The sequence below is a fragment of the Pristis pectinata genome, chromosome 11 (assembly GCF_009764475.1).
Source record: "Pristis pectinata isolate sPriPec2 chromosome 11, sPriPec2.1.pri, whole genome shotgun sequence".
Classification (NCBI taxonomy): Eukaryota; Metazoa; Chordata; class Chondrichthyes; order Rhinopristiformes; family Pristidae; genus Pristis; species Pristis pectinata.
The window spans coordinates 17,357,585-17,374,465 of NC_067415.1; the positions used below are offsets into that span (position 1 = coordinate 17,357,585).

Below are 16,881 nucleotides of genomic sequence, written 5' to 3' on the forward strand. Positions count from 1 at the left end.
GCAGGGTGGTGGAGGCAAATTCATTGGGGGCTTTTAAGAGGGGCTTGGATGAGCTCATGAATGAGAGGAAAATAGAAGGCTATGGGCATTCTGTAGGTAGGAGGGATTAGCTATGTTGGCACAATATTGTGGGCTGAAGGGCCTGTTCTGTGCTGTACTGTTCTATGTTCTATGTATAATCTGCCAAAAATAGACTATTCACCAGAGAACATGGTGGCTGGGCTCCAGATCATCATTGATTCCTTCACTGAAGCATCCAAGTGAATGCATCTTTTACTAAACAAAGGTCTTTTACCAATCTGCTCCAGCCACACAACACTGCTGCCTTTTAATCAAGATCCATGCTGAATCCCTGCAGAACATGCATCATTTTCCATATCTAGGGAGACATCTCACAATGAATGCAAACGTTGATGATGAACTTCCTTAATGCTTCAATGCACTAGCGTTGGCTGTCTGAGGAGAAGGTCGTCTGTAGGGCAAAACCTCAAACCTGGCAATGAGCTCATGGTCTACAGGGCATCTGTGTTCCCCACACTCCTTTATACAGCAGGAATGTCTGAACACTGGGGAAGTACTATCAACACGGTCCCTGCAAAATCCTCCAAATCCATTGGTAGGAATAGTGAACCAATATCATCAGCCTCTCTCAATTCAACTTCTGCAGCATTGAGGCTTAGTGTTCTCAACTTAGTCTGATGTGCAGGCCACATTATCCACGCATCCAAAACGAGATTCCTAAAGCAGGTTCTGTTCCGGGGGATAGATAAAATAGAGTCATACAGCACAGAAACAGGCCCTTCGGTCCAACTGGTTCACGCTGACCAAGATTCCCAACTAAGTGAGTCCCATTCGCCCGTGTTTGGCCCATATCCTTCCAAACCTTTCCTATCCATGTACCTGTCCAAGTACCTTTTAAATGTTGTTAATGTACCTGTTACATCCACTTCCTCTGGATCACCCTTTTGGTGAAAAAGTTGCCCCTTAGGCTCCTATAGGGCAGGCACAGTAGTGTAGCGGTTAGCGTAACGCTATTACAGCACCAGCGACCCGGGTTCAATTCCGACCGCTGTCTGTAAGGAGTTTGTACATTCTCCCTGTGTCTGCATGCCTCCGGGTGCTCTGGTTTCCTCCCACATTCCAAAGACGTATGGGTTAGGAAGTTGTGGGCATGCTATGTTGACACCGGAAGCGTGGTGACACTTGCGGGCTGCCCCCAGAACATTCTACGCAAAGATGCATTTCACTGTGTGTTTCACTATACATGTGACTAATAAAGATATCTTACCTTATATTAAATCTCTCCCCTCTCACCTTAAACCTATGCCCTCTAGTTCTTGATTCCCCAGCCCTGGCATAAAGATTGTGTGCATCGACCCTACCTATGCCCCTCATGATTTTATACACCTCCATAAGATCACCCCTCATTCTCCTATGCTCCATTGAAATCACTCCCAATCTGCTCAACCTCTCTCCATAACTCAGTCCCTTGTGTCCTGGCAAAATCCTTGTAAATCTCCTCTGCACTCTTTCCAGCTTAATGGCATCTTTCCTATAGAAGGGTGACCAAAACTGAACACAATATTCTAAATGCAGCCTCACCAACATCTTGTACAACTGTTTCAAATGTGGCCTCACCAATGTCTTGTACAACCTGAAATGCTTTAAGGATATTCTTAAGGCCTCCTTGAAAAATATAACATGCTCATCAACTCATGGCAATCCCTGGCCCATGACTGATCAAAATGGTGGAGAAACATTTGGGAAGGCACTGAGGAACTCAAGTCTCTTCAGCAGGAGTGAGGTTTGTGGCAGGAGTACAGAATATCCCAAATAGCCCACTCACCTGCCCTTTCAAGTACCTCTGCTATGGCAGAGCCTGCGAATTCTGCATCAGACTCTTTTTATAAGATATCTTTATTAGTCACATGTACATTGAAACACACAGTGAAATGCATCTTTTGCGTAGAGTGTTCTGGTGGCAGCCTGCAAATGTTGCCAAGCCTCTGGCGCCAACATAGCATGCCCACAACTTTGGAATGTGGAAGGAAACCAGAGCACCTGGGGAAACCCACACAGACACATGGGGAGAACGTACAAATTCCCAACAGCAGTGGGAATTGAACCTGGGTCACTGGTGCTGTAATAGCATCACACTAAGCACTACACTACCATGCCTGCGCATCGTAGACTCCACAGAACTGTAATGGAAGTCAGCCTCAATCCCCTTTTGACTGACAAAGAAAAAGAAGGGTTAGTATCTAATCTCATTTAATGATATCAGGAGCAACAAACAATCTGCTGGATGAACTCAGCGGGTCAAACAGCACCTACGGGAGGAAAGGAATTGTTGATGTTTTGGGTTGAAACTCTGCACCAGGACTGAGAGTGGAGAGGGGAGATAGCCAGGATAGAGAGGAAAGGGAACGTGGTGAGGTAGGGGCCAGAGGTGATTGATGGACTGGGGAAGGGTGAAAGATGACTGGCAGATCGAACCAAGTAGGGGAGAGGAGGGAGGGTGGAGTTGGGAGACAGAGGTAGGTGGATGATAGATAGAGGCAGACAAATAAAAAGGAGAGGTGGGAGGAGGAGAGGGTGAAGGTTGGAGCCAGCTGTTGGAGGGTAATAAGCAGGAACACAGAGGCTACCACAGCTGGAATCTGATAAAGCAAGGGAGCTGATAATGGGAACCATTAGGAGAGGGGTGAATGGAGGATGGAACGAGAACCAGACGGTGGGGGTCAACTTCGTATGTAATGGGTGGGGTGGGAAAGGGTGCAAAAGTGGCAGGACCGGAGGAGGATTGGAAGGAGAAAGAGAGAGAGAGAATGGGGTGGGGGGAAAGAGGGAAAACACACCGGAGGAGAAGGTTACCTAAAATCAGAAACAACAATAAAATTGGAATAACAACAATTCCATTCCCCTGCCGGTTCAGGTGGTTATCAGTCCCACTGCTATACAACCTGCCCTGTTTAAAGGTTCAATTTAAGGTGGCCATGCATATGCAGTCGTCTTAAGGTAAAATATCACATTGTTCTGTCAATATAAGCTGCCAATAGCAAGGCCCTCCAGCAGGAAGCAGACCTCAGCCTCTCGGGGCTGCTGCTGGTTAAACTGGATTCTGCAGCTATTAATGGCTTGGCTGAAAACCTGGAGCTTGGCACACCTGACAGCAGTGCAAGCACTTCCTTTATATTTACCGTTACTTTTGGTGGCGACAAATTGCAAAGAGGCATCTGTCGGTTCCATTGTGTGCTGCCAACCTGCTTTATTCGGTGGTTGTCCAAAATCAGCTGGTTAGCACTTCATTCCCTCGCTTTTCACAGGATTAAATCGTGAAAGGAAAGATATTCGACTCAATGGTATTCTCCGCCCACAACACCACATCCCCTGAAACACTGCATTAATCTGCATCTTCACCACCATATCTGGAAGTACATTGCAAGCAGTGCGATTAAAGGAATTTCTTGGCGGCTGTCCAAAACATGTCTTTTGCCAAATTTTTATCACCTCCTTTGCCTTTGAAAGTGGTGACCAGGCTGCAGCTTTTATTCCCATTAACTGAATTTCTCTGCAGCTTTCTCTCTCTTTTCTCTAGGCTGAAGAACTGCAGCTTTCTCCAGTTAACTTTCCTCATTGCAGAGTCCTCTAATGTTGGGTTCCCTCTTGTTTCTCCTCTCTGCACTGTATCGTTAGGCTGTGAGGTGTTCCCCTGTAACTCAAGGATTGGAATAGTCAGTGCACAGTTTGATCATGAGGCGGAGGGAGCTTCAGTGGATCTGGGATCCAGTTTTTGTTCTGAATTTATGCTGTTGGTTGGGGAAACTGCAGCATAAAATGTCACGGTATAACAAGGCTAAGTGGGAAATGGACAACAGAGGAGAAAAGAGAATTAAAACCTCACAATGGACATCATCAGCATTTTTGGCAAGAACAGTGATTTGGCAGCCAGAAGGAAAGTCTGTTGCTCGTAACCATGGAGCAAACAAAACATTGTTTTCACAGCTGTTCTGTCATAAACCCATAGATAATAGAACAACTATGCACTCCTAAGTAGGAGGTCATTCCATTTTGTGTTACATCTGCCAGCTTGCTGTGGTGCGTTGGTTGCCAATTTTCTGTGTAAAACACCAACAACAGAAACTTGAAAGGTTATTTTCCTGTTGACAAAAATCCAATGATGCACGGGGTCTCAGTGCATTAATGATGCACGGGGTCTCAGTGCATTAATGATGTACGGGGTCTCAGTGCATTAATGATGTACGGGGTCTCAGTGCATTAATGATGTACGGGGTCTCAGTGCATTAATGATGTACGGGGTCTCAGTGCATTAATGATGTACGGGGTCTCAGTGCATTAATGATGTACGGGGTCTCAGTGCATTAATGATGTACGGGGTCTCAGTGCATTAATGATGTACGGGGTCTCAGTGCATTAATGATGTACGGGGTCTCAGTGCATTAATGATGCACGGGGTCTCAGTGCATTAATGATGCACGGGGTCTCAGTGCATTAATGATGCACGGGGTCTCAGTGCATTAATGATGCACGGGGTCTCAGTGCATTAATGATGCACGGGGTCTCAGTGCATTAATGATGCACGGGGTCTCAGTGCATTAATGATGCACGGGGTCTCAGTGCATTAATGATGCACGGGGTCTCAGTGCATTAATGATGCACGGGGTCTCAGTGCATTAATGATGTACGGGGTCTCAGTGCATTAATGATGCACGGGGTCTCAGTGCATTAATGATGCACGGGGTCTCAGTGCATTAATGATGCACGGGGTCTCAGTGCATTAATGATGCACGGGGTCTCAGTGCATTAATGATGTACGGGGTCTCAGTGCATTAATGATGTACGGGGTCTCAGTGCATTAATGATGTACGGGGTCTCAGTGCATTAATGATGTACGGGGTCTCAGTGCATTAATGATGTACGGGGTCTCAGTGCATTAATGATGTACGGGGTCTCAGTGCATTAATGATGTACGGGGTCTCAGTGCATTAATGATGCACGGGGTCTCAGTGCATTAATGATGCACGGGGTCTCAGTGCATTAATGATGTACGGGGTCTCAGTGCATTAATGATGTACGGGGTCTCAGTGCATTAATGATGTACGGGGTCTCAGTGCATTAATGATGTACGGGGTCTCAGTGCATTAATGATGTACGGGGTCTCAGTGCATTAATGATGTACGGGGTCTCAGTGCATTAATGATGTACGGGGTCTCAGTGCATTAATGATGCACGGGGTCTCAGTGCATTAATGATGCACGGGGTCTCAGTGCATTAATGATGCACGGGGTCTCAGTGCATTAATGATGCACGGGGTCTCAGTGCATTAATGATGCACGGGGTCTCAGTGCATTAATGATGCACGGGGTCTCAGTGCATTAATGATGCACGGGGTCTCAGTGCATTAATGATGCACGGGGTCTCAGTGCATTAATGATGCACGGGGTCTCAGTGCATTAATGATGCACGGGGTCTCAGTGCATTAATGATGCACGGGGTCTCAGTGCATTAATGATGTACGGGGTCTCAGTGCATTAATGATGCACGGGGTCTCAGTGCATTAATGATGCACGGGGTCTCAGTGCATTAATGATGCACGGGGTCTCAGTGCATTAATGATGCACGGGGTCTCAGTGCATTAATGATGTACGGGGTCTCAGTGCATTAATGATGCACGGGGTCTCAGTGCATTAATGATGCACGGGGTCTCAGTGCATTAATGATGCACGGGGTCTCAGTGCATTAATGATGCACGGGGTCTCAGTGCATTAATGATGCACGGGGTCTCAGTGCATTAATGATGCACGGGGTCTCAGTGCATTAATGATGCACGGGGTCTCAGTGCATTAATGATGCACGGGGTCTCAGTGCATTAATGATGCACAGGGTCTCAGTGCATTAATGATGCACGGGGTCTCAGTGCATTAATGATGCACGGGGTCTCAGTGCATTAATGATGCACGGGGTCTCAGTGCATTAATGACGCTGTGGATTACTCCTAAGAAGAGTTTAAACATGTTTCTGCCTGTTGCATTTTATTATCAAGAGCTAATATGTAAAGTAAAAGAGACCCACATAACAGCCCTATTAGCCCATGTTAAGCTAATACCCCTTGACTTTAGGTTTCAGTTGGTAACAATCACGTCTGATAGTTCACAGTCTCACAATGGGGAAGAGTGGATAATCTGGATAACGGTTCTATTGCAGTGGTGAAAGGATACAGCAGTGTTAGATGAGCACCTTCTGATAAGGGTCTTCTGATGTGGGTCTGACAGAGGGTCTGCAACCTGAAACGTTTCTCTCTCCACAGATGCAGCCTGACCTGCTGAGCATTCCCAGCATTTTCTGTTTTTATTTTAGCCTTCTGATAAGATTGGATGCAAATGATCACATGGTACCACTTGAAGGAAAACCAATGCCACCAGATTAACTGACCATCAATCTTAGTGCTTTTATCTGCCCACAACAAGATCCCACAATCAATCTGTCATAACTCATTCTATCTCATCCCTCAGAAACACCTCAAGTGTTTGCTGTACTTCAAACACTTGAGGTGTTTCTGAGAGATGAGATGGGCAGGCACGGTAGTGTAGCGGTTAGCGTAATGCTTTACAGCGCCAGTGACCCGTGTTCAATTCCGGCTGCTATCTGTAAGGAGTTTGTACATTCTCCCCGTGTCTGCGTGGGTTTTCTCCGGGTGCTCTGGTTTCCTCACACATTCCAAAAACGTACACGTTAGGAAGTTGTGGGCATGCTATGTTGGCGCCGGAAACATGGCAACACTTGCAGGCTGCCCCCAGAACACTCGATGCAAAAAGATGCATTTCACTGTGTGTTTGATGTACATGTGACCAATAAAGATATCTTGTCTTATAAAATGATACTTAGGTCTAACTCCTCCACTTCCAATCTGTTTTCATACTGCCTTTGCAGAGAGAGGCATTCCACTGGTTAAAGGACTGAATGGAAGCTCTGCTGCTCCTCCCAGTCCCAACAAGCATTGCTGCAAAGATACAGGCATTTTGCCACAGCTGTCCTTGCCTTGTTTATGATAGGCCAACATGTGGTGTTAAAATTGCCCTCTGCTTCACCCTAAAATAACACAAATGTTCAACCATTTACATTATTTTGTTGGATTGAGAAACAGGCGAATTTTATTAACTTAATATGAGTCATGGAATTATATCCTGTGTTGGAGAAGAAGGAGAGTCAAAGTCTTCATGGTAACCAAGATGCAAAGAGGTGGCAGGGAAAGGAAAGGTCAGATAATTTTTGAGTGGTTCTGGATCCTACTCAATAGTAGAAGATGTGGGCATAAATTCTCTGTGTCAGTGGTTGCAATGTTGTTCCGTGAGAAAAGTGGATTTTGGTGGAAAGTTTGGGGGGTTGGGTGGGGGAATGTACCACCTTTACTCGGTAGAGAAAGCAGGGGAACGGGAGCCATCAGCTGCTGTATAGTTTTAAACAGAGGACACTCATTGTTGTTAATGGAATCTGAGCATGCGCAGTAGATTAATGTTTCCAGCAAGAGACAGCAGATGGATGGGAGCTGGCCCGAGGGCAGGTACACTGGTGAATTCTCTCTGCAAAAATGCCAAGGCTGCTTTTTGTTGATTTTAGCTTTGTCGTTAAGCAGGCGGTTTGGGAAACCTGTAATAAGAATGTACAAGTAGAAGCAGGGTGGATATTGGGCCCCTCATGTCTGCTCCACCATTCAATTGGACCATGACTGATATTTTTCCTCAGCACCTTTATTAAGCCAGGAGAAACATCCTCCTTGCATCCAACTTGTTAAGCCCTGTAAGAACCTTCTAAGTTTCAATAAGATCTCCTCTTACTCTTCTAAACTCTAGAGAATACCATTCAAGTCTATTCAATCTCTCCTCATGCAGCAAACCTGCCACCCCAGGAATTAGTCCGGTGGATCGTTACTGTACTCCCTCTGTGGCAAGTATGTCATCTTTTATTTACAGAGACCAAAACTATAGGCACTACTACAGGTGCTATTTCATCAAGACCTATGTAATCTCCATTTATAATTTTTCCGTTCACTCTGTTGAATCTTCAGAACATTTTTGTTTGAACATGTAGTGAGAGGGGCCCAGATGAGTTTAGTAGGTAGAAGCTACCAGTGAGCTTGACTGTGGACTCAAAGTAACATCAGAACATTAAGCTAGCAAGCTTCTAAATTACACCATGACTACACCAACTGTGGTAATGTCATAGTCAAGATGATTGTTACGTACCAGCAACAATAGAAACACACCGAGTCATGTATAAGTGTTAGAAACTATTTTATTAATAACTACTTGTGATAATACGAAAAGCAAAAACATTAGATATTCAACATTAACCCCAAAACTAATAAACTCAAAGCGTGTGTGTGGCAAATTCCCAAACCCCAAGTCTAGGAATAGTTCTCAAAGTTCAGTTCAGCAAGCCATCAGGTGAAACGTGAGCAAAGGCTTTTGCAAGACCACCGACTGAAGAGAAAATGTAGAGAGAAATTACGAAATCCACATGTTCCACGATGGAACCCATATGACACCTCAATCTCCGATGATCTCCACTGCTTTGTTCCAAAGTATCTGCCCCCCTGAAGGTATTCGATATGCTGCTGCCCACAGAAATACCTGCTTACCGGCACAGGTTAATGACAAAGTGGACTCCACTTGATTGCTCCAACAATCCATACATGGATTGTAGTGACAGACACAGCTATTGCTCTTATTGTTCTTCATCCATTGATACGGAGTCCGTCAGTCTCCCAGTCTCCCTGTCCCCCTCGGCCTCCGCCTCTGCAAGATAGCCAGCACATTGTTATAGTCTTGCTGTCCTGATAACACCACACACACACACACTGCTACTCTACTGTCCAGGTGCCTTAAAGGGACATTCACCAAATAGCAACCTGGCTCGTAACAATGATTGTTTTATAATTCAAAATGGATAAATGAAATAATGTTGAAATTAGCAGTAACTAAAACTGTGAATGTTCCGCATAGACCTTTAAACAGTACAAATAGATTTCTCATGGCTTCCATAACTAACAGTCAGATTAACTCATACAGTACAGAAACAGGTCCTTTGGCCCAACAAGTCCTTTCAAACAATCAAGTACCTTTCTACACTAATCCAATGTATCAGCAGTTACTCTGTGGCCCACTATGCCTTGCCGATTCAACTGCTCATCCAGATGGCACAGATATTCTGGTTCGTGTATGTTTTTCTGTTAGAATTCATTTCACACGTTAGTGTGCCAGACATGACTGGAAAGGATAAGTTGTTCACACTGAACATACTCACCAGGTGCAAGGATTCTTTAACATTACACACAGATTGATTCCCTTGTAAAGTACAACCAAATGTTCAAACAGGTTTATGGGTACTTAAGCAACAACTATTAGGAAGTGACACCACTTTAGACATCCTACCTGAAAACCATAAAGTGGCCAAGGGTTGGGGAGGGTCCAGTGATGTAGGTGGGGGTGTCGGGTGGGGTGTTGCTGGGGCGAGGCTGGAGATGTGTGAAGATGGCTGGAATGGGGAGGGCCTGGAGATAGGTAGAGGTATTTGAACTTGTAGAGAGGGTGGAGTTTGGAGGGGCTGAGACGTGGAGAGGGGCTGGAGTGTGGAGGGTCCGGAGAAGCTGCGGTAGTGGGAAGAGGTCTGCAATGTGCCCATTGTGTTACCAACACATACAGCAGGCTGCTTCTTCTGGAGGACATGTTCATGTCCTTCAATTTTAGCTGCACATGAGTAAATGACCACTTTGGACTGAGGTGATTCAAGTTGTTTCTAAGGACCACTGATCTCATACAACTGGCTAGCATCAAGGGACATTGGTTTCTCTGCGACTGCTTCCCTCACCACTTTAAAGTGTCATTACATGGTAGTAATATCCTATAAGAAGTTTTATATCACAGTAAAAGTATCGGAGCTTCCCTGTGCACGAAAGAGCACCATCATCAAATGTGGTACACAATATCACTAAGAACTTGGTTAAAGAGAGGGGTTGAGAAGCTTATTAAAGGAACGTAAATGTGGGGTTAGTGAGTTGGGAGGTTTAAAGATGAAGCTTTAGACCAAGGCAGCGGAAGATTTTCCTACTACTGGTGGTGATTAAAATAGGGGATGGCCAAGAGCCAGAATTGGAGAGTCACAGAGAGCCCAGAAGCTTATAGAGCTGGAGGAGGTTAAGTGGATAAGGAGGAGCAAGGCCATGGAGTGATTGAAAGACCATGGTGAGAATTTTAAAATTAAGGCAATCCCTGTCAAGGTTCGAATGTAGCAAGGGGGGAGGGGATGGTGGATGGGGGTCAGTGGGCATTGTTGGAGATGCACAGGAGCAATTTGAATGAGAATTTCTACAGGGTGGAAGTGGGAAGCCAACCAGGAGACAATTAAAATTCGGCAAATGGGACACAAGCTCAGGAAGGCACCTTGGTCGGCATGACAACTCGGGCCGAAGAGCCTGCTTCCGTGTTGTATAACCCTGTGACTCTATGTAGAATGTAAAACTATTATGCAAAAACTGATGTCTGTGTATCACAAGTAAGCAGTTACATTTTTTCAGCTTTATCATATAATATCTTATTACAACTGAATAACGGAGATTGACTGGAATGAATTACTCCTCATGAATCATGTCTGTACGGCAGTTATTTCCAGACTCATTTATTTTTGGTTCTGGCTTGACATTTGGAATCTATTAAGCAAATGGTGAAATATCTTCTTCCATTTCAAAAACCCCCCTATCAGAGACTGGGTGAAGCAGTAAGGTTAGTGTGAATCCAATTGTTGTCAACTGATGAGCTGTTTCCTTTGCTCTGTTGGCTGCATTGGTGCAGCAAAAAATATGTTTTCATGCTCTCAAGCTAATTCCCAGTCAGTGAAGTGAGGAGAAATTTACCACACAGCAATGTTAAAGCAGCAAGCTCAGTCACTTGCTCTAAGAATGGTTGGGAGTGGAAAATGGATAACGGTCATGTAGGTGAAAGGCAGATCGAGCAGAGAGAACTTTATTCTACATTTGCCTGATCTGGGAATAAGTGCCACAATCAACAAAATCCCCCCAGTGTTTCATCAAAGCAGCATTCCTTTAACTGTGAGTGAGCATGGACAACCATCCCTGCAAATCTCCTGTCCTGGGTTTGAATGGCTGCATGTTACAGAATCACGATACGTACTGCTCCAAGGCAATCGGACAAAGCTACAACCACTATCTATAATGCTTCAATCTGGGCACACACATGAACCATGCCCAAATTAATTTTCCAAGCAACTTGCCTGGACCCTCCCCACTGCCACATTCAATTCCTACCACCAACCCTGCCTAGAAGCTAACCTTAGCCCAAAGCACATCAAAAGCCTCCTCCAGTTGTTTGTCTTTCTGACCCTCTCATTCCAATGATGGCAACATTCCAGCTTGCACTCAGTGGGCCAAGTGACCTCCTCGCTACTGTAAACACCTACGATTTTATAGCTCTAATAAATTAACCATGTGACACTTTTTAACTCAGCTACCAGTGACTCTTGGAAATACCCATTTATGGCAGATTTTAAACAGATACAGTATCAACTTAATAAATTTGCTCTGGTGGGTCAAACGTTTCTCAGCCTCTTCTATCGGGATTCATCATTAAGAACGTGAGGGTGAGGGACCTGAGGTGGCACCAATGGAACAGCAAGAGGGCAGTGAGAAGGAGCAGAATGACAGTGATGGAGCAGCAAGAGAGTTATAAGGAGACAACGAGCTGTGCAGTGAGTGGATTAGGAAGAACTAACACATGTGTCTTGATGTGACTCATATATCAGTATCTGGTTATATGTAATTAAAATAAGGTGTTAGTCATGAATGGGTTAGGGTAAAGATGGTGCTCCCTGCAAAAATGCTGTGCACCATTGAATTAAGTAAACAAAGAGGTTGGGGAAGAACAGCAGAAAAAGCAGGAAACTTACTGAAGGTTTCAAGCCTGAAACCTAAATCATTTATCTCCCTCTGTTGACACTGTCTAAATTATTAGGTGTCTGCTTTGGTTTCAGGTTCCCAGTATCTGCAATATTTTCCTTTTTTTGTTCCCAGTTTGGAAATTGGCCCTGTTATTTAAGGAGTATCACTGAATTCACCCTTTCACAGACTCTTTGAGGCAGATAGTTTTTTGTCGAATAAAATTACAACTGAAACTAGATTTCAGTTCAGAACTAAAACTTGCGGGCTGCCCCCAGAACACTCGACGCAAAAGATGTATTTCATTGTGTGTTTCGATGTACATGTGACTAATAAAGATATCTTATCTTACATATAACAAAACCACTAATAGGCAGAAGTGAAGCTATTTCATGAAAGCAAAGCAATGGTGTTAGCAATGATATCCCTTGGACCTTCCTGACTGTGAATGTGTTCCCTCATACCCATGGGTTGCAAGATACACAGGCTGAGTTGGAAGCTTCAATGAAGCAATGGTATTTTCTCACACTGTGGACTAAACTGGCATGACTTGCACATTCTCTTTCCAATGCAAACAATTTGCATACATTAAACTTGAGGTTAAATACAATCCAGGAGAAGTTTATTTTTTCAAATGTGCTGAGTTCTGAGCCAACATACTTTCTGTGGATTATGACATTTGCATTTTTTAAATCTATATACATATACTACACCATAGTCTGCAAGTAAAATTAAACAAGGTTTGCTTGGCATTGTGCACAGTCTGAAATGGTAATGAGTAACAGTAATGTTTTGCATTCTATCCTTGGTTTTACTGAGTTTATCACTCTTGCCTACTGTCTGTGTGTGATGGGGTTCACTTGGAGTACAGTCAGCGAGTGTGGAGTGGAGCTCAGGCAAATTACATTTATTTACCACAGACATTGTCTGGAGGCAGCTGAAAACAGTAAGGAGGATTGTAAAATAAAACAGGATAATGTAGGTAGGTTAGCGAATGAGCAGAAAGGATAAGTAAACAATACCTTCTGGGCAACAGAAGTAATGAAAGTCCACCAGAATGATCAAAGGTTCTTCAGACCAATGTGATTGGGATACGTCATCACTGTGGCCGGCACAGTGGCACAGTTGGCTGAGCTGCTATCACCCAGCTCCAAGGATCCAGGTTCAATCCCAACCTCTTGGTTCTTCTCCGTGTGGAGTTTGCATGTTTCCCTGTGACCATGTGGGTTTCTTCCAGGTGCTCCGGATTCCTCCCACATGCCAAAGACGTGCTGGTTGGTAGGTTAGTTGGCCAATGCAAATTGCATGGGTAGCTGAGTGGTAGAATCTGGGGGAGCTGATGAGAATGTGGGAATAATACAATAAGATTAATGTAGGATTGGTGTGAATGGGAGTTTGATGATCAGCATGGACTTGGTGGGCCAAAGCACCTGTTTCCAAACTGCATGATTCATATACAGTACCTATGATTTTAGACAAGCAATCATAACAGGATCTCCATTAAAAAGAGTTATCTTAATGATTAACATTACCATACCAAATCTCTGTAAAATAGACACCTCATGAAATGATTTTTTTCTCTCTCTCTTTGCTGTCTTGTATAATTTATGTACAATTGATATTTGGTGTGTTGTCTGAACCTACGTCCCTGTGATGCTGCTGCAAGCAAGTTTTTCATTATACCTGTACCTCACCGTACTTGTGCACATGACAATAAACTTGACTTGACTTGAATTAGTTCTTCACATTCCCTATGGGATGCACTCATTCTTTCAGTCTACTTGCCTTCAGGTGATGCCAAAGAAATGAGACCAAGGGCAGTCATCTGGATGAATCAGCCAAGGCCACTCTGACACATCTGCTTGCTGTCTTTTACTGTGCACATGTCATAGAAAAGTGCATCACACCCAGCTTTTTGTCATTTGGACTACTGTACTTGGTTTAGAAAATGTAATACAGTTCCTTCCAGTGATGCTCAGTGTCCAATTCTCCTCCATGAACTATAGAAATATTTAATGTAGTCAAGGCATTCCTTAAATGCACTGTTGACAAACCGTTTTAGAATTCATGATGCACATATTATCATGGCATCATGGTTGGCACAGACATCGTGGGCCAAAGGGCCTGTTTCTGTGCTGTACTGTTCTGTGTTCTAACAGTGACTGAACAGAAAAGTTCTCTTCTTCAAAAGTGAAACAATAGACAAATGAGGAACTTTAAATCAGAGTTAATAAACAAATACATTTTCTGTGATGGGTTCAGTAAGGCTATAACTGTGCAATGTTTAAGGTAATTTTGCATAGAAATGTTCACATTGCTTGCTGGTTGAAACAACATAGACGCACTGATGCTGCTTTCTCGGTTCAACAGTTACGGAGGTCAGTGGTGGCCTCGGGAGAGAAACAGACCGCCGTGGAATATCGGATCAGTAAGAGGTAATAATATAATGTCTGCCAGCAGAATTCTGTAGCTTCCCAGCTGTAATAACACAATTCTAATCCTCACTTATCAATATGTTAGTCTGTCTTTCTCTAACTTTAGTTGTCTTTGTTTACATTTAACTTTATGATGGCCTTTGACTAAAAAATACATTGTGTTTACTTGTTTAATATAGGGTACCTTAAATGCTTCCTTTAAATCTCTCCTACCTTCCTCCACCTTCATTTAGCACCATGTAACAGAAGCCAAAGTGGCTTATTTCCACCTAGTCTCTATGGCACATGTTAACTTGGAAATGTTGCTACATTGCTCTTTTAATTAATTTTCTTTCGTGTCTTGTTCAGGCAGATTATTGTTGGCAGACTTCCAATGTTTGTGATTCTTTTGCACTCTCTGTAAAATTTAAAGCAGAATATTCCAAGAGGTTGAACAGTAAGAGTGCAGGAAGACTTGGAAAGACCAGTGAAATGTGCAGAGGCACAGCAGATGCAATTTAAGGAGGGAGATGTGATGGGGTATATTTTGGTAGAAAGAATGAGGAAAGTCAATATAAACAGCATAGTACAGTTTTAAAGGGTGTATGTAAAGGGATAGAGACGCCACAGAGTCTATGCTGAAAATTGCAGGACACGTTTAAAAAGCTATGGTTAAAAGTGGATAGGGTCATGGACAGGAAAGTCAGAGGCTGGCTTGAGCAGAAACAAAATATCCAGTCCAGTGACAATCCAAAGCACCTTAAGGTGGTTGCCAGGCAAAGGCAGGAGTAAAGGAGGCCAATGAAGGAGGGGAGATAGAAAACAAAGGAGATTCAGAGCACTATTCAAAGTCTGTGACCGACGTACTAGAAATCTTTGTAAATGTAACAGGGAGGATGCAGAGCATGCTAGAATTGAAGCCTGCACCATCTGCAGAAGCATAATTAAAATTAATTAATTAGTTGTGAATTGCTTTAAAAACATGTTGTAGAAATACAAGTCCCTTCTTTAAGCAGGAAATACATAGAACATAGAACACTATAGCACAGTACAGGCCCCTTGGCCCACAATGTTGTGCCGACATTTTATCCTTCTCTAAGATCTATCTAACCCTTCTCTCCCACATAGCCCCCTGTTTTTCTATCATTCATGTATCTATCTAAGAGTCTCTTAAATGTCCCTAATGTATCTGCCCCCACAACCTCTGCCGGCAGTGCGTTCCACACACCCACCACTCTCTGTGTAAAAAAACTTACCCCTGACATCCCCCTTATACCTTCCTCCAATCACCTTAAAATTATGTCCCCTCGTGTTAGCCATTGTCACCCTGGGAAAAAGTCTCTGACTGTCCACTTGATCTATGCCTCTTATCATCTTGTATACCTCTATCAAGTCACCTCTCATCCTCCTCTCCAAAGAGAAAAGCCCTAGCTCGCACAACCTATCCTCATAAGACATGCTCTCCAATCCAGGCAACATTCTAGTAAATCTCCTCTGCACCATCTCTAAAGCTTCCACATCCTTCCTATAATGAGGCAACCAGAACTGAACACAATACTCCAAGTGTGGTCTGACCAGAGTTCTATAGATCTGCAACATCACCTCGCAGCTCTTGAACTCAATACCCCGACTAATGGAGGCCAACACTCCATATGCTTTCTTAACAACCCTATCGACCTGCGCGGCAGCCTTGAAGGATCAATGGACGTGGACCCCGAGATCCCTCTGTTCCTCTAAGAGTCCTGCCATTCACCTTGTATTCTGCCTTTAAATTTGATCTCCCGAAGTGTATCACTTCACATTTATCCAGGTTTAACTCCATCTGCCACTTCTCAGCCAAGCTCTGCATACTTCATCTTTGGTTTAATTACTGAAAAATGACAATCTCTTTTTCCTTCAGAATTTGTTCAGTGTTTATGTGTTTGGAATAAACCTAGCAGATGATATGTATGGTCCTCCTGGGGATTTTCATACCTTCAACACTGCCTCCTTAATTACTAAAGTGCTTGCAATGTAATGGGATACCCAATTATTTACTTCGTAATAAAACCATTTAATTTTTGTATATTATTTCCCAGTACCTGGCTCAAAGAAACCGTGGACCCAGTGATCAGCAAGCTGGATCTACGGATTGCACACCTCACAGGCTTAAAAGTGCAACAGCCTTATGCAGAGTATCTCCAGGTAGCGAACTATGGAATCGGAGGTCACTATGAGCCACACTTTGACTACGCAACGGTGAGTTCACAGAGGGTAAAATGAGGGATGCTGTGTAGCGGTTAGCGTAACGCTATTACACCATCAGCGACCCGGGTTCAATTCCGGCCGCTGTCTGTACATTCTCCCCGTATCCGTATGGGTTTCCTCCCACATACCAAAGACAACGGGTTAAGAAGTTGTGGGCATGCTGTTGTTGGATTCGACTGTTTTAAGTAGTTTTTTAACATGTATAGCGTTTAATACACCTCAAGTGGCTGCACAAGGTATACCCACTTTTTA

At 43.8% G+C, this 16,881-nt stretch overlaps 1 protein-coding gene across 1 annotated transcript in view; it reads left to right on the forward strand.

The window, feature by feature from the left end:
• p4ha3 (prolyl 4-hydroxylase, alpha polypeptide III) overlaps positions 1-16,881 on the forward strand; it is a 63,015-nt gene that overhangs the window by 27,915 nt on the left and 18,219 nt on the right. Inside the window, exons 8-9 of the mRNA XM_052025557.1 lie at positions 14,339-14,403; positions 16,461-16,620. Of these exons, the coding sequence (XP_051881517.1) occupies positions 14,339-14,403; positions 16,461-16,620 (225 nt within the window). The remainder of the gene's footprint in view (positions 1-14,338; positions 14,404-16,460; positions 16,621-16,881) is intronic.